The 26,241-nt window shown below is 40.3% G+C and overlaps 2 protein-coding genes across 3 annotated transcripts in view; one reads left to right on the forward strand and one right to left on the reverse strand.

Moving 5' to 3' along the window:
- The window catches only part of LOC310733830 (uncharacterized protein), a gene marked incomplete at its 3' end in the record, with an annotated part of 115,945 nt that overhangs the window by 36,490 nt on the left and 53,214 nt on the right, over positions 1-26,241 (forward strand). The gene's annotated exons all lie outside the window — the stretch shown is intronic.
- cgna (cingulin a) lies at positions 448-26,099 on the reverse strand. Of its 2 annotated transcripts, none has more exons than XM_083536257.1 (21): positions 25,890-26,099; positions 15,437-15,694; positions 13,950-14,547; positions 12,490-12,593; positions 12,193-12,262; positions 10,357-10,472; positions 10,109-10,241; positions 8,536-8,748; positions 8,183-8,331; positions 6,816-6,936; positions 6,372-6,584; positions 6,060-6,281; positions 5,671-5,919; positions 5,307-5,477; positions 4,296-4,457; positions 3,701-3,790; positions 3,537-3,620; positions 3,253-3,371; positions 2,800-2,908; positions 2,473-2,636; positions 448-1,578 (listed from the first exon to the last, which is right to left on the reverse strand). In XM_083536257.1, exons 2-21 carry the CDS (start codon positions 15,691-15,693, stop codon positions 1,437-1,439), a joined length of 3,486 nt encoding a protein of 1,161 aa, XP_083392383.1. In that variant the 5' UTR covers position 15,694; positions 25,890-26,099; the 3' UTR covers positions 448-1,436. The 2 variants fall into 2 exon arrangements, with proteins under 2 accessions (XP_083392383.1, XP_083392384.1); XM_083536258.1 differs by having other exon boundaries at positions 25,894-26,005.

Genomic DNA, 26,241 nt, shown 5'->3' on the forward strand with positions numbered 1-26,241 from the left:
CTGTACATAAAAGGTGAAGCGGTACATCATAAAACGCTTGTACATGATTTCCACCGGTTGGTCGTGTGGAACAATTTTTCTTCAATAACATAGCAGTAGTAATCCAGTACTGTGTACATTAGCATCCTTCTAGTCTTTGTGCTCTGGGAAGACTGTGGTTTAGTCTTCGAATGTACTAAAAACCTATAAAATAATCAGTGCTTCAGCTACAAAAAAAAAATGAAAGTGCAGCATTCCTCAGTTTGTATTATTCTAAAATGTAACTTCTAGAAGTAAATGTTTGGGGATGTACCAAAGTTTAGATGAATCACAGCAACTGATTTAAATGGTTTAGATTTGGAATTTGGGGTTAGGGTTAGTAGGATATCTGTGAAATTTCACTCTGCGTTACCTAAAAGCGGTTCCAAATTATGCATTTTGCTTTTGGGCCTTAGTGGAGACCCACAGTTTTTTTTTGCAAAGAATTTACTTTATTTTATATTCATAAATGCTGACTTAAGAGTCAAGTATATATATTTTTTGCCTCAGTTGTGATATGCTCGGGTGATGATAGCAATGTAACCATCGGATCACACTTTTATCCCGCCATTCATATTCAATAATAAATGAGAAAATATACAAATCTTGGGGAAAAAAAAATCTCCCTTTAAAGTTTGCAAACATACATCTGAAATGGTGAAATGTTTTGACTGAGAAGTGGAGTTCCATTGCAAACTTGCACTAATAGACCCAGTCATCACTACTGAATACTGTGGAAGAATAAAATGGTGATGTGACTGCATCTTATAGCTACCAACATGAATAATATTACAAGATGCATCACTTAGCTTTAAGTTAACTTCTAGTTAATGCGATGCAAATGGACATCTTGGTGGAAAACATGGGAAACATTAAACTGCTAAATGACCCTAAAGAAACCTTAATTGTAGTTTTAATAATTATAATGATATAATATAATAATTCAAAGAATATTTGAGGATTTACACAAAACTTGGTGTTAAACCTTAAAAAAAATAAAATATCGTAAGCTGTGATTTCCTTGCAAATTTCCTTCACATTTAAAAAGACAGTGATTTTCAAATAGGGCTAACACGCATTAATGCACCGCGAGTCGCATCACAGTACTGTAGTATATGTTGGATACAGGTAAGTGCAAACTACACTACACTTTGAACTAAATAAATGTGATCTTCAGCTCAGTCGTAGCACAGTACAGTATGTACATTTGTTCAGTATGAATATTTGTACAGTGCAGGTCCAAGACTTCTTAATTTGTATACATTTTCGACTTCCGGTATTTACAAAAGAGCCTTTGTATATCTACAGTAAAATCAATCTTGCCTTAAGCTGACCTGCACAAAGTGTCTTTCATCTTTAAACACTGAAGTCACCCAGATCATCTCAGAGTGCACTTTTCCCTCACACAGTATCTCCATCTAGCAGGAGCTGGTCTGTAAATTGCTTTCTGTGAGGATAGAAGTGATGGTGGACGAGTCAAACAGGCCGTCGTCGTCGTCATCATCCGAGCTGAGACCCGGAGAGCCAACTGATAAACGTCGGGCTTGCTGGATCTTCCTCCTGATTTAAGTAAATACAACGGCTCAGATTCCATATTTCAGCTTTTTTATGATTAAAAAGAAGAATGTTACTGCCTTCAGCTAAACTCAAATCAATACAAAGAATCTGCATAATCCACGACTGCTGAAGTCAAGTCTCTACAGCAGGGGTCACCAACATGGGGCCTTTTCTAAAAATAGCTGGAGCAAATATTATTATTAATATTACTACCCATAATAATAAAATGGGAGGGTGGGTCGATATGAATTGCAACCCCAAATATTTTTGAGAGAGTAAAATCTGTTTTAGTTCATCAAGAATCACGCTATTTTATTCTTCTTCTTCTTTCGGCTGCTCCCATTAGGGGTCGCCACAGCGGATCATCCGTCTCCATACCACCCTGTCCTCTACATCTGCCTCTTTCACACCAACTACCTCCATGTCTTCCCTCACCACATCCATGAACCTCCTCCTTGGCCTTCCTCTTTTCCTCCTACCTGGTGGCTCCATCCTCAGCATTCTTCTACCAATATAATTCATGTCCCTCCTTTGCACATGTCCAAACCATCTCAATCTCACCTCCCTCACCTTTTCACCAAAACATCCTACATGCGCTGTCCCTCTAATAAACTCAATTCTAATCTTGTCCATTCTTGTCACTCCCAACGACTGAATTTCCTTTAGATGGACTCCAATCAAGTTGTAGAAACATCTCAATGATAATCAGTGGAAACAGGATGCACCCAAGCTCAATTTTGATCGTCATGGAAAAGGCTGTGAATACTTATATACATGCGATTTTGCAGAGATTTCAAACAAACTTTATTTATGTTGTCATTATGGGGTATTGTTTGTAGAATTAAATAAAAAATAATTAATTTCATTATTTCTAAGTTACTCAGTGATTAAACTTACTTGAGTTCGTTCTCCAGCGTTGTGACTCGGGTCTGGAGTGCTTCTTTCTGTTCCATTTGTTCCTCCATGTCTCTTACAGCTTTTCTCCGCAATCCTTCCAATCTCTCCAGCTCTTCCTCTCCTTCATCCACCTGCCTCTTCAATGCCTTCACACGTAGAGACAGCTACACACACACACACACACACACACACACACTCTTGAGCGTGGCTATGGGAAATTACTATAGAAAATGTATTCTTAGAATAAGTGTCCTCTTATTGAAAGAGAGAGAGAGAGAGAGAGAGAGAGAGAGAGAGAGAGAGAGAGAGAGAGAGAGAGAGAGAGACCTGGTCTCTTTGCTCAATGATCTGCTGCCTATCCTCATCCAGAGTCATGGTCATCTCTTTCAGCTTCCTCTCCAGGCGGCGTTGTGAGGACAGTGCTGCGGTTTTATCTCTACAAAACAAACAGTTATTCATAACAGGTGTGTTTATGCACTTAATGTCTCCTAGGCATAGGAAAACTTGTGTATAATTATCTCAGATTCTTCCTTAAAGACATCTCAAGGTGATTCACATGAGAGAAAGAAAGTAATGAAAACCCCTCCCAGCCAAACAGCATGGCCAATTTTGCTCCCAAACATGTAGAACTACTACCCGCAGGACAAAGGTCTTTCTGTTGCCCCACATTTATATATTCAACACTGCTACCATGGGTCCTGGAATGACACGACATGGTATGAAGAACTTCCAAGTCCACCTATAGATCTTGCTGTGAATCTAAAAATTACATTGAATTACCTTTCTTCATTACGGAGCCGTTCCTCCATATCCTGCAGTTTGCTCTCTAACTGGGAAACATTAGTGGAACTACGAGACTGACCCTCCATTTCTTTTATACGGGATTTATACTCCTTTAGCTGTGAGGAAAACAAAGAAGTAAGAAAGGCACATTAGAATCAGATTCATTAGATCATTATGTACCAAAAAAAAAATCCTGTTTTTTTATTACAGGAAACAGGAAAAACTTGACTGCTCAGTACTCATACAAGACCAGAAATGGAACAATCCCTCATTTAGCATACCTGTCTCTCCAGGGCATTTTTGTCCAGCTCTAGGTCTTGTTTGGATGATCTTTCCTGCATTAGCTCTGAACGCATCTGCTCAATCTACACACAAAAACAAAAACATTGTAGAGGGCACAAAAACACACACTGAGTGAGCTGACGTCAATGGTGCACTCTGTAACCTGGTCTCGGCTCCTGGTGACTCGGTCGGTCAGAAGCTCCACGCTGTTCTTTTCCTCGTCCAGCTCCAGCTCCAGGCGCTTCACTTTGTCCTGCAGACACGACGCAGAAACACAACTAATTAAATTTGCACATATAAAAAGCAACTACATAGGATTTTTTAAAACAGTTTCTATAAGAAATATTAGATATCAATTCTTATATTACACAGCAAATAGTGGTGTTAACATTTCTGTTACTATTTTTGCACTGCAGATTAAATCCTGTGCAAAAATGACAATGATTTGGTTACAAAAAAAAAACCCTTTAATCAATAATAGTTAGAATGAATAATTAGCCATTGTTTCTGTTCTTCCAAGAGCAACTTGATAAATTTTCAAAAAGACATCCTGATGAACACACTGGCGAGATCTGCATGAGCCAGTGAACACAATTATGACTTACTTTCCAATTTAATAATTTATTTTATTTTACGAATTAAGAATTTAAAACCCTGAAAAACCGTTCTAAACGACTTCACTTCTCCTCTTCAAGCATGCATGAGGACACGTGTAAATTACACACACAAAAAAATTTCTCCATGAAGTTTACACTTGCCTCCATGCTCCGGACGTCACGGGATCGATCGTTGAATGTGTTGCGTTGACTCTCCAGCTCTCCCTCTAGGTATCTGATGCGGTTGAGGAGCATCTCTCTGTCCAGAACAGCATTATCTTTTTCCTCACAGTACGACTGCACCTCTTTCTTCTGACGAGACAACTGGAAATAGAGCAGAAATAAATCCTTCGTGGTCCAAATGAGCAGAAAGACGGGATGCTCGAATAAGGCAAAATAAAAAGGGAAAATGGATGTTTTTTTTAAATAAGATGTGGTTAAGATGATAGAATTTGACCAGCTGTCATTATGTCAAAGTGCAATTCAGACCATTTCCAGGCTAAAACCACAGACTTTAAACATGGTTGCCACGATCTGCCACTCTAGAGCAGTGTCGAGTACCAACCAGTACGGAGTTGCAACACCAGAACGAATAAACACTTTGAATGTCCCAAACCTCCACCAAGTTTTATTTACTTAGGTGCGAGTGGTCATTTTTTACAAATAAAAACACCCTGCTGGCAATTTCCAGCATTTACAGTTTTTTTTCTATGCATGGATAAATGAAGCCTGCATTGATTCGTCATTAAGGTGAGCCGAGTTACATTTTGATTATATATGCAATAATTAAACGATATAATATATATATAATAGTAATATGATTAATACATTATATATATATATATCAGCCGTAACAAGATGTCTAGACACCAACAATCGTTTTTTTGTTGTTGTTGAAAGATTTTTCTTAATATATTTTTTTTCTTTTGTTACTCTTTGGTACAAATGACCTGATATAAATATAATTCTAGATGCTTTTTTTCCCCCTCCCCCCACATTTAGATGTATCCTAAAATACATAACCTAATGTTGACACTGAACACAGATTGTGATTGTGCTAATAACAGTGGACGAGACTCTGGGAGCAATATGTACCAAGACCACAATATATACGTTGAACATGTGGGTACCTAGAGTTAATAAAGACTAAAAGTCTCGCTTGCCCTTCCTCACCTCCTCCTGGAGAGAACGAACAATTATCTGGGTTTTTTCCATCTCACTGATTTTCTCCTTGTTGAGCTTCTGCAGATCCTGCTGCTCCTTCTTCCACTTTTCTTTCTGCTCATCGAATTGAGACTGTACCAGCCGCACAGACACATTCGAATCAGCAGCCAAGCGCTCGATCTGACCGAGAAAGAAGAAGAAAAAAAAACAACAACCATAAAATCACATATCAGGTTTATAAGAATATAGTGGAAAAAACATCATATTTATTATCATATACCATTAACATTAAACCATATCATAGATGATTTATATAGACGGGTACAATATGATCCATCTAGATTTTTTCTCCATTTGTCTCATTGGTAAATACCTCTTTGTTGAGCTTGTCCACTATCTTCTCGTGCCGTTTCTTTTGTTCGTCAAGCTGTGCGCTGTCTTTGCGGAGAGCATCCCTCTCCCTGTCTCGCTCCTCCAGTGCTTGGGACAGTTCGTCTCTTTCCTGGCTCAGTTTGGTGTTGCTGCGTTTGCCCTCATCCAGCTTTTGCCTCAGCTTCCTGTTCTCCAGCTGCAGCTCCTGCTCTGCCTCAAGGTTCTGTGAAGCTTGTTCCTGCAGCATAGACTGGACACAGACAAAGAATCTGTTGAGCATACAGTGTGAGCATGTGTGTGTGTGTTTGTGTGTGTGTCCTTACAGAGACTCCAGAACTACTTCATCTCGCACCACTTTCCGAAAATTGTCATTAGCGTTATTTCACTCACCTCCAGACGTGCAAGTTTGTCTTTGAGGCGTGCTTGAGCCTCCTCCAGCGCCTCTCGTTCACCGGACACCGTGTTCATTTCTGTTTGCGATGAGGTGAATCGCTCCTTCTCCTTCTTCAGATCCTCCTCAGCCAAAAGCAGTTGACTGCGCAGACGCTCCGACTCGCCGCGAACCGCACGCATTTCCTCACGCAGAGACTCCACTAATGCAGGATCGGCAAGCTACCGGAGAGGCGAGGCGACAGTTAGGGCATCAGAAGTGGCATATTGAACATGACATTTCATGGGTTTATTTATGATTTAGTCGTATACCTGCTTGGTTTTCTCATGAACTTTAGCCAGCTCCTCCTTATCTTTCCGTGCTTGCTCCTTCAGCCTGTTGATCTCGTACTTTTGCTCGGCATCAAGCTCCTGATTGCCCTTTTTCAGGGAAATGATTTCCATAGTTTTCTTGTCGAGGTCCCGCTTTAGTTTCTCGACCTCGGCTACTGCTTGCTTCAGGGATGCACGGCAGCGTTCTAGCTCCTGTTATGAGTTCAACAGTTTTATTTAAATCGGTTTGATGGAGATGATAAAACAACGTGCAAAACAAAAAATGTCCAGTAAGTGGCAGTAGAGGGACAGTTACAGTGCTACACTTCAGTATGCAATTTCTCAATAATACGGTATCTGCACATGCCTTCTTTAAATATTTAAATTTCGAATTGCTATTGCTTATGTCTTTGAAATGCAAATAAAATCATAAAAAGTTGGCACCTGGTTGAAGGTTTCATTTTGTTTGACATCGGGAATCTGCCGTTTCATGGTGTTCAGTCTCTCCTGCAGCTCCTTTAGCTCCTCTTCAAACTCTTCTTTATCTAAACGAGCCTGGAGAAGCCTGGCACATCATACACACCAAAATATTATCATGCAGCAGAAAGTACACAGAGAGGTCAAGGTTTAATCTCAGAAGTTTTTAAAACAGATCATGCAAGTATACACTTCTTGATGTTGGCAAGCTGATCGATTGTCATTAATCCTTAATATGTACAAATATTTCACTGCAAAACCAATCAAAACCAGGTTTTTTGGTGACGTGTGGACACGCACAAGGAATTTGGTTCCTTATACTATGCTACAATTTATAATCTCATCCTGTACTAGATTTCTCTAATACAGTAGAAGCTCGGTTTGCGAGTAAAGTGGTTTATGAGCATTTTGTAATACAAGCAAAGATTTTTGTTGAAATTTGCGTTCGATTGCGAGCGAAAATCCGATATACGAGCGTCAAGGGAGAACGTGTTTCCGACGGAAAGCAACCTGAAACCCCTGCCCTCAGTCTTTGTGGAGCTACAGTACCGTATCGTAAGCAACCGAAGTAGAGATCTTTTTACCATATGTACTGTATCCCCACTGCGATCACGTGTGTGCGTGAAGCAGTGTATTGTGCGTATTGTGTAATGATTACAGTATTAATGAAGCAATGCCTCCCATGAAGAAGAACCCTGAAATGAAAGAAGCTAAGAAGAAGGAGATTCGTGATTGAAAGTGAGAGAAAAGAAAGAGAGTGTTCAAGTGAGTCAAAAGATAAAAACGAGTCATAAAAGCGTAAACTAATTGAAGCCAGTCATTCAGGTCTTCTCAAAGTTATAATGTTAGGAGATTCTCCTTCCAAGCAATAACCCTTGCTTGGAAGGAGCTCCTCCTCCTCATCTTCATACCAGCCTTGACTCTTCTCAAAGGTGCAGTAAACATGTTTATTTGTTTTTATTTAAAATTATTATTTTTTTACAGTACACAGTAATGCAATTACATGTAATACTATAAATATATATATATATATATATATATATAAATGTATTATACTGTATTTTTATATGAATCGTGTCTGAAACGCATTATCTGAATTGACATTATGTCTTATAGGAAAACTTGGATCGTTATACGAGTAAATTAGTTTGCGAGCACGGTTTTCCTGGAACAAATTATGCTCGTAAAACCGAGGTTTTACTGTATATCCAAACATGTAAAGAAGTCAAGGGTCAGCCATGTATTAACCAAAGGTTTAATTGAGGCAATTTTGTCATGTCCAAAACGTGTAACCTTCTGATCTACATATATAATAGATTTTTAAATGCAATTACTCTTGTTTGGTGTTGCGAAGCTCATCCCTGGTGCTCTGGAACTGCTCTCTCCAGTGGCCGGCTTCCTCTTGGCTCTCCTCCAACTGCTGCTGTAGGTTGCGGACTGTAGAGTTCACACGCTGGCGCTCTGCTTCAATACTTGCCTGAGACTAGCAAGAAAATGTAAAAAATTATTATTTAGAAAATAAAAGAAACAGTTAGTTTAGAATATTTAGTCTATAACTCCACCTGACTGAAATGTAAATGCAAGGCTCCATCATTTGCTCACTATACTATATATTGCTGAAGTTCTAGAAGTTTCAGACTTCAGGTCTTCGACTTTCTCGCATTCGGTTGCGTCCAAGTGTGTATACCTGTGAAACCTGTGCCATGTTTGTTCTTAGTTTCTCCATGTCTTGGTTGTACTGTTGTCGAAGAGTCTCCATCTCCCGGTCATGAGTGGACACCTCCTCCTTTAGAGCGCCTTTTAGTGCGGTCAGCTCCCGCTCTCTCTGCCGCAGCGTGTCCTCCTGTCTCTGATGCCGTGCTGCCATTTCAACCAGCTCGTTGCGCAACGCCAGCAGCTCCTACACATCAGTGCAACATATTGAAGAAAAAACAAACAAACAAACGCAATAACATTTAATGCCACTTCCTTAGATCATGTAGGTCAGCGGTCCCCAACCTTTTGTTTAATGTCAGACAATATTTTCACGGACCGGCCTTTAAGGTGTGGCGATAAATACAACAAAATAAAATTATACGACTGGCATAAAAAATTGGTCTTTTCTAAATATAATAACAAACTTGAATCTACTGTGTGTTATGTGTTCGCGGCCGGAGCAGCCCTTTTAAGAAGGTAGCGGATGGAGGTAAGACATGTGACCGAGCGAAGCATCTTGACATGCATCAAGAGTAAGTCATAGACAGATGTATCGGAGAGAATTCGTTAATTTTCCAAAATAAAACATCGTTCAGAATTAGATAATAAATAAAATGGAAATAATGCAAGTTATTTATTTCTTCTGTGTGGCCCGATGCCAATTTACCCACGGACCAGTGCCGGTCCGTGGCCCGGGGGTTGGGGACCACTGATGTAGGTGATTTACATATATAAACTTGGGTAATATCATAATGGGACACAGTGTATATATATATATATATATATATATATCTTCCTATATGTACCTGTGTGTATTGTGCCATACATTACAGTTTTTATGAATATTAGAACAAAAGCAAGGAAAGACAAGACCATTCTATAAGCATTTCTATATTCATTAGGGGTGTGCATCTTCATAACTGAGGCCGATGCGATTTGCATCTCGATGCAAAGCTGACAATACTTTAAAGATGCATATGAAATGGCCCTATCCGATTTCGATTTGATTCAATGGAAAAAATAGGATGCTACGCAATTCAATATGGTACAGATAGTTTGCTTTCATTTCTTTGGTTCAGACAAACAGCAAATCATAAATTTACTTAAGTGCCTTCTGACTTCTAATGCATGGCCCTTTCACAAACAGGCCTTTGTAGCACAATAAGAAGAAGGAGGAAAAAAAAAAAAAAGAAAAAAAAAAGAGAAAAAGCTCAAATAAAACCAGACATTAATTTCCTGTTCTGTTTCCAGAAAGAACCCTGGCAAGTAGCACTCATTTCCTTTTTATATGCACCCAAACATTTCTTCATGATTTCATGATTCCCATTTTAATGTATGTGAGGTTAAAATAAATAGCAGTTCTTCCCACTGTATAGTTCTAGTTTTGGCACATTTCATTATTTTCGCAGCTGAATAAAGAACAGCGTCAGGTTTACTAGTCAGAATAGGTTTAACTTCGTCGCAGCCAGCTACGACTGCAGTGATATTTTAAACACGATGTGGTCCTCGTTTGATTTGTATTCTTCCCCGTGCGAATAAACCAGACAATAAACTCATACGCGTACAGATTGCATGGCGTCAGTCTCGACCCTGTTGTCCGTGTCTCTCCTCAGCTCGTCCTGCAGCCCTGTCAGATGGTCCTCTAGCTGTCTGACATGAGACTCCGCATTCTCTCGTTCCATACGTAACTGAATTATCCTGAGACACAGACGGACACAACAACCAGCGAACGTGTCACTCAGACACTATAATCAGAGCATGGCACCCAAAATGCTATAAAAGACAGACTGTCCAAGCATGAGGTCGGGCTTACTCAGAATGTGTCTGATCCAACTCGGCTTTCTTCCTGCTCAGCTCTTCCTGCAGATTAATATTTTCATCCAGACACTCTTCCAGCTCTTCCTTAAGTGCAGGGTCTGAGCTGTTCATCTACAAAAACACAGATTTCGGAACAGACAGTTTGACAGTATGCCAAAATAATCTGGTCTATGAAACGTTACATAAACATTTTGTTTAGCACCAACAATAAGGTCCTTAAAAAGGTCATACATGTAAATTGTCGGCGCTGGCTATAAACAACAACAAAAAAAAAAAAACCAGGGATGTGGTGCTGCCTATTAATCACTGTGTAATTACAATGTACTAAGAAGGCCATTGATTTAATGTGACACAGCCAATTACTTCACTGTACAGCTGATTTACTACTCAAATGTGAGAACATGTGACATACTGTGCAGTTTCCAGTGAAGATTAACGGTCTGCGTTAAGAGGACCGTGTTAAAGAGGATGAAAAAAACGAAAGAAATAATCCCTAAGTGGATATAGGTTATCAAGGGAGGTATGTGTTTTGAAGTGGATATGTTCCAGGCAGCACTCGCACTAAACAGGGCTCAGGTGTCTGATCCGCAGCCAATTTATTCTAGGGAGAGATGCCAACTCTCAGATTGCCATTACTGTAATGCCCATTATAACACTGCTAGTTTCTGAGGCGTGCTCAGCGCCAACTTGGCAACAAAGAGACTTGAGAGCGCAGGGTGCAAGTCATAAATCATAACTCAGGATGTGCACGGCTATTCAACCGTTTTAGGCGTTAACGTTCAAATAATTCTCAGGAGCTACAGAGCTGCTTCGAGGTTCAACACTTCCCTTTTTGCATCGGCTGCCACACATAAATGGAGAATTTATTTATATTCTCCATTTATTTATATTCTCCACATTCTCCATATTGATATAAACACGTACTTGACTGTAGACAGTTTTTTATCAGTTGAGTTCACTGAGGAAATATGTTTCTTGAAATTCGAATCTTAATTGGTGACTTAGGTAGTAATACAGTAATAAACATTTGCATTTAATAATTCTATCAAAATATTTCATTTTGATACTTCATTACAAACCTATTTTTTACTCGCTACTAAAGACTACAGACAGCCTTAAACCAGTGTTCACTTCAAGACACATGTCAGAATAAGTAAACTCCCAAAATGGCTTAAATTTCAAAGAGGCAGTTATGCAATTGGCTTGAATGTCTGCTATAGAGCTCTCACCTCAGACCAAGTGAACACCTTTGGGATGAAAGCTCACCCTACGTTAACTAACGCCATGGTAGAGATTGAGCACAGATCTCCACTAGAACACGCCAGAAATCTAGTGGATCTAAATGTGGAATTCAGCACATTTGAAGCTAATAGGCTGGTGTCCACACATTTTTGGCCATACAATCTAGATTTCACATAAAAATAAATAAATAAAAATTAAAAACGGTGTCATTTACCTTCTCTTTTTTTTTTTTCTCTTTATAAAAAAAAACATGACATTTTTTGAGTGAAATCACACCACAATATAAAATGTGCGAGCGTGCTTACTAAACAATCATGGATATATTCGTGACTTGGAATTTAATATCTGTACGTGACCTATAACTATACATGAGTCCGCTTTCTCTGGTTTGTCAAAATCATGCTTTGTCTTATCATGCTGGAGGTGTGCTGATAACATTAACATAACAAGGACTAGTTACACAATGAGTAACGAATAAAAGGCACGAGACGCCATTTTGTGCTTTTGTGCTAGGAGATTAATGGCACACGCCAAACATCCTCTAACTGAAGGTAAAGTTACAGAGTGTAAAGTGAAGCCTGGGCCATACCTTCAGCACCTGGATCTTATCACAGATAACTCGGACTCTGCGCTTGATTGTAGCGTCGCTATCGCTGCTCCTAAAGGCGACAGGCAGAATGGAGTTCGGTTTTAAGTTTCACAAACAAACTTTTAACTGCTTTTCAATGCAACAACTAAACCATAAAAACATTCAAGGTTGATGAAAAAGAAAAGTTAATGCTGCAAAATGTCATTTTGGTATGTATTTGTTTTCTAGATAGAGACATGAGGTTTTTGAACATGTACAACTTCTCGTTCTGCAACCACAGAAACGATGCACATTTACCCCTGCCTCAGAACGCTGTAGATTATCTGCTGGATCTGATCCTCCTCGCTGCTGAACTCTGACCCCGAGCTCTGGCTTTGATCTAACAAAAGATCAGGAGTCACCTAGAGAGGGAAAAGAGGACACTACAACTGTTACACGAGATTCGACACGCCTACAATGCGTAATCTCATTCCTTCATTCCTGCAGCCACTTCGCTTAAAATGATTGCCAAGTCTTTAGTTATACAATTTATCTAACGGCAAGACGCGTGCTTGTTTATTCGTATTCGCATTTTCAAAAACACGCTCAATGCGGACACGTGCAGTCGCCTCCTTAAAAAAAAAACAAAAAAAAAAACAAGCCGTGTAAATCCACCTTGCAATTGGAATAAAGGGTCTATCATTTCAGCAGACACCACTGCAGGAAGCCAAGCCACGTTTACTTGAGAGCACAGGGCACGTCTGCTGGATCAGCTAACCTGCTACAGTTACGTTCGGAAGAGTCTCTAGCAAGAGATTGCAATAAGACAGGCATTGCATTTAGATTAGGACCTATAGGGAAGTAGAATATAGTATATAGATTTAAGAGTTACAGATATAGGAAGGGACGGTCAAAAGTAAAAATTTCTGTCTATTACTGTCCACTATTGGGCCCATGTGCAAGGCCCTCAAACCTTAACTCCTCAGGATAAAAGGACATGAATGTAAGTCGCTCTTTATTAAAAGGCGTCTGACAAAATCTGTAAATGCATTTTAGTGTTAACTTTTAAACCTTGCAAGTCATTATCATAATGCTTGACTAGATTAATGAAGGCTTATACACAGAAGCTTTAATAAATAAACTGGGATAGAATTATATTTTAAGCCTTGAACATTACTACTTGGCTATGCATGTTTAAAAGAAACATGGCTTGTTGCCTAATTAAAAACTGAGTAACGATATTGAGTGAGCGAGTCACTGACTTCTGAATCCAATTGCTCTACTTTGGCTGCGGGAATGTAGTTTTTGTGTGTGAGAACGAGAGAAGAGAAGAGTGAGAGAAGCATTTCGGTTTCCAATCCATTAGTCTGATAAACAGTTGTTAGCCGTCAACACTGCTACCTGGCACTGAAAGAGAAACCTCTGAGCTATGGAGGCCAGAGAAGGGAGCTGGACACTGGTCCTTTTGTATTTGCGCCTCCTGCTTCCAAGGTCTATGTAAAGAATAGGAAGTGTATGTTTGTTTATGTTTTGCAGAAATGCTGAATACTGGGCATGATTCACAATGCAAGCACTAGCCCCTGGTGTACTTTTCATTGGCCACATTGCTATGTTTATTACGTTAATATACTCATATTTGGCGAATATGCATACGGGTCTCTACCTGTGCTGCAGATTTTAGTCAAAAATCCCAGCTCATATTAATGCTCTGTTTAGGACGTGTTAAATAATCTAAAATAAATCGATTTATGATCAATCGTGTTAGATGCTCCACTTACATGCGCATCTACTGCTGACCGATTGTTATTTAAACCGGACGAAGGCACAGCTGCAGTCTTGGCCACTGATCCAGAGGTTCGGCTCGGTTTGTTGTAAACTGAAGCAGGTGAGGACGATGGAGGAGAAATGTATTCATTTGGAGACACCAACTGTGCAGAAGTAAGGACGGTTGCAGCGTTAGTTACAGCGTTGGCACTGTTTCCTGTACTGCCGCCAGTAGTGCGACCCCTGGAGGAGCCTTTGACGCTGCCGGTTTGTCCGGCAGAATTGCTTTTTACGCTGTCGGTGCGTCTGTCGTACGGAGCGTCAGAAGAAGATCCGTAGCAGCTGTTTAGTCCTCGTAGATCTTCCTTCCCGTTCAGCGCTGCTTGGTGGGAGCCTCCCCAGCGGTTCCTCTCCATCCCTCCGCCGATCCCGCTGTCCAAGTTGCCGTAGCTGCCAGAGCGCCCGTCTCCATTCGGGCGCCTAAAATCGTCGACGGAGTCGTTGTAGTCACTCTCTCGGTCCAGCAGAGAGCCGTGAGACTGAGCCCGGCGCAACACGCTGCCGTCTGTGGTGGAAAGAATCTGACTGTCCTCTGTTCCATCTTCCCGCCTCCTAATCGATCAGATAAACATCACAGCACTTTACAACACATCTGTATAATATATACTATAATCCTAATAATAGGACAACGCTTCATTCAGCTTATAGTTATTTGTTGTAGAAGTAAGCTCTGATTTGTAAAAGCTATAAACCTTTGTTTATTACTGGTTTCTTCTTCAGTTATGTACAACACTTGCTTCTACTCCACTTGAGTCAGTCAGTACAGTCACAGAAAATTAACACCTTTTGTCCTAAATTACAACATAATTTTTATTAAATATTAAGTTTATAAAAGTTAGCACTGTGTTCTGAACAAAGGTCGATCAATTCATCGGTTTTGCCAGTTAATTGGCACCGACAGGTGATTGCTGGCTCTATCAGCATAAAAAAAAAATCCTCCTGATAGTTTTTCCGGGTTGTGTAAAACAGTACAAGCGCAGCCTCTGACGCCATGTGCTGTTTATTTGAAGTTTTTTTAACAAATTAATTTAGGATGTTTTTATTTATTCGAAGTGTTCCTTTTTGTTTCAGTTTGAATGCAGGTCTTATTTTTCTCTATTTATTAAAATAACTCATTCATATTCATTTAGCACATTTTCATCATTCAGGACTGCATTTTTATTTTTGCAGTAAAGTCCAATGTTATTTTACAACATTTACAAGTGTTATGCAAGTTTTTTTCTTTATCCAGTATCCATTTTAAAATCGATCAGATGATTAATTGGTTATCGGCAAGTACGACCCAACCTAGCTATCGGTAAAATCAGTTGACCGCTACTTCTCAATGGACATCTATTTGATGTAGACATCTGAAATGCATATAACTTGGTGGTTGTAAATAAGCAGGCAGGCACGGTGAAGTATGAATATGAAGACAATGTACCCTGTAAGTGTGTATTACCTGGGCAAGCTGCTATAATTTGGAGTGCGAAGCTGCACTCCGTAGGAGTCTCCTTTCCTCCCATCCTTAAGCATTACATACGGCTGGCCTGCGATGCCCTGCACCCTGACGGCCACGCCATAGCGGGCAGAGGATTTCCCCGAGCCGTCTCGGCGTCCTCCACCACCACCACCTCCTGTATCATGCAGGTCATTTATGAAGCGGATCTGAACCCCGTAATCCACTGGGGTTTTTCGACCCGAGGCTGATGCGGACATGCTGGAACAGACAGGGGGGAGGAGGGGGGAATCAAGTTTAATTTATCAGCAGTGGATTTGCCCGTCCATGACCATATTTTTCAGAGGAAATAAAACTGGAATGAAAACTGGAACGAGTAAATGTGCTGAGCTGTAGTAATTACTACTTAAAGCATAGACTATAATTATTTATATATAAAAAGAACTGCATGTGAGTCACCTACGAATCATGTACGATAGACAGACGCCTCATTCCAGTAATATTACAGTCTGTACAAACGCAGTGAGGTCTAATCTAGGGTTCAAACTGCAGAAATCACACTGGACTTTTGTACTGAACATTTACTTTATGATTTTAATAAAAAAAAATAAAAAAATAAAAAATAAAAAAGGTTTAACAATTGGGGGGGCGGGGGGAAGAGGGGGGTTAAAAATAACCCTAGCGTTTGTGTAACTGAAGCTTTAAAGTGGACTATGATGGTTTTTCCACATTCACTCTTTGTGTTACTAGAGTACTGTACACACATGAAGGTTAGCCACAGAACAATCAAGTGTGCATACGGGTTACAGGACAAACGAAACAAATCAATGATTTGAAAAGAGATATAGTCCTGCAGCACAAGTGAGTGTAACCAGTGTCCAACATAAACATGTCTTAACCATAAACCATAACCTGCATATTAAACGTGGACCGTTCATTAAAACAGGTCTAAATGAGTACCTGTACAGACTGCGTTCATCACTCAAACAGACGGAACAATACTTGTGTGGAAACTAGACACGGGTGCTTAAACACACTTCTCAAATTATACATTAAACTATGAGAACAAGGCCATTGTTCCCTGAAAAGACGCTCCTCCCCGAAATGTATTCCACTGCCGCATTTTTTAGGTTGGTGCTTTTTATTATTTCTGTTCGAAACCACACACTTGTTTAGAAGCGACTTTTCCAGGGTTTCAATGGCATTTAATAGGAGAAAATACTAAACGCCGGCTTCCAGAACGCAAATCTGCTCCATTAAAAAGTTTGTGGACCACCGACCATCACACCCATATGTGGTTCTTTACCCAACTGATGCGACAAAGTTGGAAACGCACAATTGTTAGGAATCCCTTTGTGTGCTGCAGCATTACAAATTTTCATTCACTGGAACTAAGGGGCCAAAAACCTGTTCCCTTCTGTTCTTGCCCTTGCACAAAGTTAGCTCCATGATGACATTATGTGGCAAAGTTGGTGTTGGAAAAGGCTAAATCTCCTGACCTTCCCATAAAAGTGGAGCTAATCAGGCATTCCTTAACTTTAGGCGTTCTAGGGTATATCACGTTCTTGCACAAAATTACCACAGATTCTCAGATAGTGAGCAATGGGCTAAAAATCAGGGTCAATGGCCAATGCAGTATTAACATGACATTTAAAGAGTTGGATCTTGGACATTCGGGAACCTGACCAGCTCGAGCAGCATGTAGAGATGAGGAGGAAAAAGAACTGAGAAGAGTGATCACTATTTATTTATTATTATTATTATCTATTTATTATTTTCTTTACCAGCAGATTGGAATCTGCAGATTAAGATTTTTTGATTTTGTGGCACAAGTGGAACTACAAAAGTTCAGGCAGATTTTATGGACGTTAAAGCTGATCAGTGTATATTGCAGGATATTACAAATATAGCACTTCCTTCTACGTCACTTACTCTGCTCAGTAAAGGTGGGGAGATTAAAGTACAAAGGGTGTGTCTGTCTCTGCCATTGTAATCCATCAGCACGTTGTCGAGACTGTGGCACAGGTGTGTGTGTGTGTGTGTGTGTGTCTTTATGCCGACTGGATCCGTGGGTTTTGACACGCTATGCCATCCCTCTGCTTGAGTTTACTTCAGACTGGATGTGACTGGTCACATTCCAGCAGAACAGGAGAGGCGTTTCAAAACGGAAACGGTTTTACTTTGTGTCTAGTCATCTGAACAGCATCTTATTAGTCATTCAATCATTATGAACACATTCTTTTGTTCAAAAAGATAAAAAAAAAAAATAATAATAATAATAATAATAATAATAAGTGAACAACCTTAAAAAGAATGAGAAAGAATTCAAATAGCTTTGTCTGATTGTTCATTGTACACTTTTTTTTTTAGAGACGCACCTAACCTTGTTCCTCTCACTCTTTTCCATTGACACTTTCAAATTACTTCCTCTGCAGCAACACAGTGTCCTCTAATGCCTTCATACAAACATCTCTTATCTGCATCTGTTCCCTACTGGATTCAGAGAGAATGAGAATGTGTGTAAGAGTACGCGTGCGTGTGTGTGTGTGTGTGTGTGTGTGTGTGTGTGAGTGAGAGAGAGAGAGAGAGAGAGAGCGAGAGAGCGAGAGAGCTGAATCAAGTAAAAGAAAGTGGAGCAGTGGAGTTGGCAGCCAGTGCGGTTAAAAGGTCTCAGTCTCATGTGACCATTCAGCAGGAGAATAACAGCTAAGTACAGTAGTACAGTGTAGTGAAAAGTCTCACTCTTTATTCTGGGTCACCAAAAGGTCTAAAGCACACAATCTCAGACTAAATATAAGGAAAAACACTATACATTTTGCCATCCATGTTTTATTGTTATTGTAAAGAAATTCCAAGCAACTTTAAAAGCTCAACTACTACTTCAGCCCACAGGAACAGAAAGCTTTAGCCACCATGTAGCGAAACAAACATTATTAGGCGGTACACTGAATAGGTAAAAACACCAGTATGCAGGTAGTCCCCTGTTTTTGTTGCCAAACACACAAAAGTTTGCTGTTCTATTAACCTCTACTCTCCTGCAAAGTCTTTGATAGGCTTGTAATTGTGGCTGTGGAGACTTGTGATAATTTAGCCACAAGAGCTTTATTTGAACTCTGGTACCGATGTTGTGAAGGAACTCTGGGGTGCACTCGTTGTTCCAGTTTATCCAAAAGGTGTTCAGCTGTGTTGAGGAGGTCTGGAGGTCTTCCACGCCAACTAGAACATTATGCTGGAACGGATTCTGGTGATTAATGGTGGTTTCATTAGAGAGAAATGAATGCTACAGTGAACATGGTTGTACAGGATGTCTGTGTGCTTCTAACTGGTCAAGTGTCCACAAACTTTTGTCTGTTTAGTGTGTAATCATGCCCCAAACATGGCTCGAAATAAAGCTAAGGACACTAGCGGTTACATGTAAACGAGTTCAACTAGTGTTTATTTTACTTTAGTTTGAGCACAAGGCTACTATTGGTTATAGCACTACCTGGGAACTGCAACTGAGCTTCACATATGGAGGTCAAGTCGCTCGCCCGAACACATCGTTCAACCAGGTGCCAGGGAACAGTGGAAATCCATGCTGGAATTGACATGCTGAATGTAACTGATGTCTATCCAACCTGCGACTGCCTTTCAATACAGTGTGTTTATATTTGGGCTGAATATTCAAGTTGTACATGACAATTTGCACTGAACTTTATTTTGCTCGCTTTAGTCAGTTTCCACATACCTGTGTATGAAAAGACCGCCTTTCATTTGTGCACACAAAAGCCTAGCGTGGGTGTAGATTTGTTTTGCTGCAGACGCTATCAAGGGCAGGTGTTGAGCATATCAGAATTCCCCAGTGGCCCCAGAATAAGTTGGACCTGGGCCATGTAGCGAAAACCTTTTTGCAAACGAACACGTCACCTCGGGGGGGAAAAAACGCGTTTACCGAGCACGGCGTAACAACAGTTACAGCATAATGGTGGCTTTAGCACTGGGAATGCCATTATAATTAAATGTAGCGACACAGAAAATGATAAAAGGTTTAAGCCAGACGTGAGATACCAAGGACGCCTGAGCTTGTACAATGCTGTATTCGCATACATCGCAGATATGTGATGATGACATCTATAAAATGTATACCAAATATCAAATCTGTTATGTACAATATGACAATGTTTCATAGACAAAATTACAGTCAGATGGGAAACCCTGTCAAGGTACCTCTTCAGGTAACTACTCATTTAGAGGATGGACTTAAAATAAAATGATCTTAATGAAAACGCTGTAGTGTTGTAATTCTTTAGACAAGAAAAACTCCCGAAGAGAGAGAAAAAAAAAAGAAGCAAAGCAAACACTGGAAAATCTGCTACAAAGTGACCATGGACTATTTTTTATATTTGCCTGCGCACGGTGAACTTTAAACACCACCGTACTGCACAAAGAATCATAAACAACTGATAGACATTGTTAAAACTGCTATCTGTACTAATCCCTGCAAATGCATGAAGTGGAAAGTTTGTTCTGGCACACAATTACACAAAGGTTTCTGAAGACTCTGTACCATGGCCACAATGTGTCCTCTAGGACCTTGGCTGGTAAAAAAAATGTAAAATAAAAAAAAATATATATATAACATAGGTGCACAAAATCCATTTAGGACAGAGTGTAAATGCATTTCTCCACCTAAAAAAAAAAATTTACTACTTAGGGAAATCTGTAAATCTAAAAACGGGAAAAAAATGTATCTTATTTTAGGGCTCTGGTGGCTGCCAGTGAACAGAGAGAAAGAAAGTCTTGCCCGAGTGTCATTAATATTTTAACACGCTGAACTTGAATTTAACAGCCATTGCATTGCTTTTTGCATTGCTTTCTCACCAGACATCAGGGGACATTATGTGATAGTGTACATGTCACCTCAATGATACTAAGGAGCAGAATGCATAGTGGGATCCACAGGTCTGAGAGCATGGTGAAAATCAGACCCCCCCAAAAAAATAAAAAATTAAATAAAATAAAATTCAGCTTTGTCTACAGTTCATAATTGAAAATAAAAATTAAACAAAAAAGTAAGCAAGAAAATGCACATCTGGCCAATACCATCCCTACAGTGAAGCATGGTGGTGGCAGAATCATGCTGCAGGGATGTTTTTCAGAAGCAGGGACTGGGAGACTAGTCAGGATCGAGGGAAAGATGAATGAAGCAATGTACAGAGAAATCCTTGATGAAAACCTGCTCAAGAGCGTTCTGGACCTCAGACTGGGGCAACGGTTCATTTTCCAATAAGACAACTACCCTAAGCACACATCCAAGATGATAAAGGATTAGTACAGGACGACTCTGTGAATGTCCTTGAGTGGCCCAGTCAGAACCCAGACTTGAACCCAGATCTGAAAATGGCTGAGCACTGACGCTCCCCATACAACTTGATGAAGCTCGAGAGGTTCTGCAAAGAAGAATCGGAGAAACTGCCCAAGAATAGGTGCCAAGCTTGTAGAATAAAAAACAAACAAAAAAAAAAAAACTTGACTGTAATTGGTGCCAAAGGTACTTCAAGAAAGGAGGAAAATAATGGATTTAATCAATTTTTGCAAACAAAAACATGCATTTGATGGTCATGTACACATTACTGCACTGTTAAAATTCTTGTTTCCACCTTTTCACCATGTTGCTCGCTAGTTAACGCAAAATCATCTGGGATCTGGGGCTTTTATGTTGTAGTATTACTGTTAAAATGGAATAACAACTTGAATGGAAATAGTACAAGGAGTTGATTGGTCAGCAAATAACAAACAGAGCTAAATACCATGCTCAATGATGCACCTTCGAGCGCTTAATACAAAAACAAGTACTCTGAAATTGCCAGTGATGCATCCCTGGTTTAAAAAAAAAAAAAAAAAAAAAAGATGTAAGTGTCAGAATGTGAATTTATGCACCGATAGAGAATGTTATCACTGTTTGCTATGAATGTGTAAACACTTGTGTAGCGCTGGCAGATTGAAGCATCCTAAACATGACAGTGCATTTCTCCATGCAACAAACCAGAAACTGGTGAAAAATCCTGGCGACCGAAACTCATTCATGGTCTGTTCACTTCCTCGCTGTCTCAGCCCATTAACAAACAGTAGCAGTATTCAGCACTTACAGTGAATAGATGATCCCAGTGGGGAAGAGTGTGGGGTAACGGGGGCGGGCAAAAGCACCAGCTCATATCTTTATTACAGTGAAGTGGGGCAGAAAACCTGATAGACAGCCCAAGAACACTGACTGCTCTGTCTGCTCTGCTATTGAGCATTCATCAGGTCTACAATTCTCTAGGATCGATTTAGTCTGGTCCCTTATCTGCATAACAGAAGTAAACCTTTACCTCATGGGAAACCGCTTTATGGAGTGGAAAGGGAATAAGCAACTACCTTTGCTGAAATGTAGAAGTTTACATAAGCGCAGAATACTACAATATGACATCTAATGTTGCATCACGCGTGTTCACTATTTAATTCAGCTTTGATCTTCTCTATAGAAGGTGATTTCTTTTATGCAACTTTCCCCCCTATTCACACATGGGTGTCCTCTCCTTCAGAAACAATCTAAGGCAACCTTTTAATTGGAATATTATATCCTAAGCATAAGCACCTTTTCATGCACAGCAATTAGACAAATGCATTAGGGGACACCAGTCTTTTCCAGCCATATACAGCGCATCCCCCAAAATTTACCACAAAGTCAGAGGCAACTGTACAGGATGACTACATTTTCCTTCACTTCATTTAGGAGACCCAAACCTATTCCAGCATGATATTGCCCCTGCGCACAAAAAGAAAGCGCCATGATGATTCGGTTTACATGGGTTTGAGTGGAAGATCTTAAGGTGGCCTTCTATAGAGCTCTGACCTCGATCTTACAGAACGCCTTCAGGATGATTTGGAATGCTGACTGCATCCCAGGTTTCCATCATCAGCATCGCCCTTGTGGCTGAATGAGCACAAATCTCCACAACCGCACTCCGAAATCTAGTCCAACATCTTCCTAGAAGAGTGGAAGAAATTATACCTACAAATAGGGTCTGAATGTGGAACTGATAATAAAAAATACTCATGAATCACTCTGTACTAATTTGCTTTCATAAGAAGGTAGACTGTGGTGTGCTTAAATGCAAATGAATGCAAATTTCAACCCAACTATGGAAATGAAAGTTATGATGGGCTGCACAATAAATCAGATTCATCATCATCACCACAACATGAGCTTCGGGGATGAACACGTGCTACCCCACTGCCTGTGCACAGCGCTAGTGTGAACGCTCACACTGCATGCTTGAATGCACAAGTGCCATCGTTAGAGTAGGATCACAGCATGAGCAGACAAACACGAACCCTTAAACCACTAAACATTTTCATCTTTCATTCCTGCCTTGCCCTTTAAGCTGCTGTCAATCAGGACATACACATTCTTGACACGCGTGTTAATTAACACGTATGTTGAGTGCCGTGAGACCTGACGTTCAACTGAAATTTTCAAATTCCAGGAGCTTTAAAAGAATTAAACGGTGATGTTTTAGAAGAGGTATACCTCATAGCAACTGTTAAAACTGAAAAATCCTTTGTATAGTACCTACTAGACAGGAAATATTCAGATTTGCGCACTCCACGCCTTAAACAGGTCTCTTGCAGGTTTTTCTGATTTGGTTCCATCCATTTTGCCCTAAAGCCTGACAAGTTTTCTTGCGCATCCCTGCAAATAATGGGGATTATCCCAACATAACGCTACTACAACCATGCTTTACTGATTCAGGTGAATTCGGGATCACTCTCGAAATTTCAAGCAAACATGAGGCAAAAAAGTGACAAAATTCTGGCTACTTCGCACCAAAACAACTTCACTTTCAACTCGAAAATTCTTCTCTCAACAGCATTTCAGTAACGGCTTTCTTTTCAACAACAGCCGTGTCTCTCTGCAGGCCCCCTTCGGATAACATGAGGAAGAACCCTCGAGAGGAAACGGACTCGAAATCTAAATGGCGGCTACAAAAAAAAGTGTCAACGTGGGAACTTTGTTTTAATTCGCATCCCCACATATTTGTAACTTGTTCGATTTCTATTCATCGCAATAGTCTTGAGTCAGAATGTGAAGTTGTAGGAAGAAGATGCAGGAAGAAGGAGGACTATTTATTCACGAGAACCACATACACAAATCAGGGCTCAGCATTAAGAAATACAGATCTATCCACCGTCTGTCAAAGAGGGTGGTCCGAGAACGTGTAGCTCGCTGCCTATAAGGCAAATAAAAAACACGTACAACAGTTTAGTGACTGGCTACAGTTCTGTCAGTTAAGGATTAGCAGGTGTATGTTTATTGCTTCATCACATGTCCCTTAGGCAAGGGCTTAACTCCCTCAACATTCTTTGCTTCTTTCCAAACTCCTTCTCAGTCACCTGAGCTTCTGTCCTCCTTTCAGTCTTAAACAAACCAGCATTTCTTTTTCTTTCTTTCTCTCTTTCTCTCTCTCTCTCTCTCTCTCTCTCTCTCTCTCTCTCTCTCTCTCTCTCTCTCTCTCTCTCTCTCTCTCTCTCTCTCTCTCTCTCTCTCTCTCTCTCTCTCTCATATGAGACAATGAAGTCTTTAGTGCTGCCATATAGCACAACCTATATGCTTGAACTGACAATGATAACCATTCTCTCTGTAGCCTTCATGCTTGTGTTGCTCACACAACACAGACCCACACCTTCCCTAAGACATACCTGGAAAAGTTGCCATCTTCGAGTTCTCTGAAAACAATACATTCTCAGGTAAGGGGGAAGTTGTGTTGTACCTTCCTGACAGAGATATGATTATTTATTGGATGTACTCGAGGCTTATCGACGCGGTCATACATTTCCAGGTCAATAACCACGATGGCCTGTTTGCGACACTAAACGCTTCACATGCGAGCATCGGAGCTCAGAGGTCATGAGTATATAAATCCACAGCGAATGTAATCCACTGCATCTACAACAAAGACTATCCTGTGGATTACAGCTCGAGTTATCAGACCTGGAGTTTAGTCGGAGCACAAACTCCCAAATACTTGTGAAATGAGTCACCGGTTTCACTCTTCAAGCGAAACCTTTATAGAAAAATCAATGGCTGTGGAGCCTCACACGGCTCTCGCTATCTGTTTTCACAGTTGATTGCAGATGTTTGCATACTCGCAATAAAACGAAGAAACCTGACGCACCATTATCGCAGGTAAAAATGCGGTAAAAATAGAAATTGATATAGTTTTTTCTTCCCTTTACCTTCACAGTCTGCCATTTCAAAATGTTTGACTTTTTTTTTTTTTTACCTTGTACTTGTTTTTTCCTCCACTATTGAGTAATCTGCCAGTGTGTGTGTTTTAACAGGAGTTGTTTTTACTACTTATAAATGGTCCCTTGTGTGATTTATTTGTCATCACAATTTTAGCTACAGAGCAAAAGCAATTTGTTGAAAATATGTTGACGCTTCCAAGTCACGACACTAACGAACAGCAATAAAAATAACTTAACGATGGCATGTCAACACTGATATTTGAGGACGATAACAACATGACTGCCAATTCTGTACTATTTACTACTTTGTTTTTTAATACCCCCCCCCCCAACAGAAACCAATAGGGAGTACAAACTTTGACATTCTGCTGTATTTTGTTTAAAATTGCCCCAATGCCCAAAAATAAAAACAAAAACAAAAAAGGGGAGCAGAATTTGAAATTCAGCTGTATTTTTTCAAATTGCACCTTAAGAGAAAACAATTAAGGGTGTGGGGTACAAACATTTACCCTTTGCTGTATTATTTAAAATAATAAATAAAGAGGGGCCCCCCTGCCCCTCAAAAGAAGAAACAAAAATGCGAGGGGGGGGGGGGGGGGCACAAACTTTTAACCTTCACTGTAGAAATTGCCCCTCTGCTCAACAGGTTGGCCCCGCCCAAATCCCGCTAACTACATTATCTAGGTGCACTATACAGGCTGTAAAATAATGGTTCCTCTAGCGTACCTAGTGCACTTGCACGGTATAAACCATGCAGGTGATTTGGGATTCGGCCGGTGTGTAACCGAATGGGAGCCACGTCAGGACTCGTCTCAGAGCGCGGTGTACAGGCACCAGAGGCGCAGGTGCACCTGGAGATGTTCACCTGCGCCTTGCTAACTAGATCTTCTCTCCTCTCAGAGCGCTATTTAACACAAAAATAACACCCCTGGCCCTCTTTCTAGAGGTTTAAACCCCACAATTGCCCCTGTTTATGAGTGAAGTACGAAGTTCAACACCCAAATGATGAAAATAAAGACACCCGGGCAGCGCGGCGGCAAAGACCAAAGTTCATTGACGGTTTATTATAGTGAATGAAACACCTTTTCGTTTAATTCCTTATACCAAAGTAGCCGCTGAGCTAACAAGCTAATGGGTTAGTGAATAAACATTAAAGAAATGGTTAACCTTTAACGCGGTAACCTACCTACAGAACTGGCGGTGTGAAGTGCGTGAATAGTTCAGTGGTGCGCTTTTTATCCGCTTCTGTACCTTTCCTTCATTAAGTACCAACTTCCATGACTGAGCAAACTGACCTCCGAGGGCAACCTGTTACCTTTTAACCGGCTCATGCGCTTAGCCCCGCCCGTAGACGCCGAAAACGATAGTCTGATTGGATCAAATGTGGGTGGTGGGTGGAGCTACAAGAGAGCGCGTTTTTATATTAGTAATACAAATCCTCACATCCAGGCTGCTTCCAAAGTGCTCCATGCTGAGAAGAGTTCCTGAGAGTCCATCAAAGATCCAGAATTATAAACATCATATTTACATCTAACTTA

This window comes from Silurus aristotelis, assembly GCF_946808225.1.
Source record: "Silurus aristotelis genome assembly, chromosome: 1".
NCBI classification, from domain to species: Eukaryota; Metazoa; Chordata; class Actinopteri; order Siluriformes; family Siluridae; genus Silurus; species Silurus aristotelis.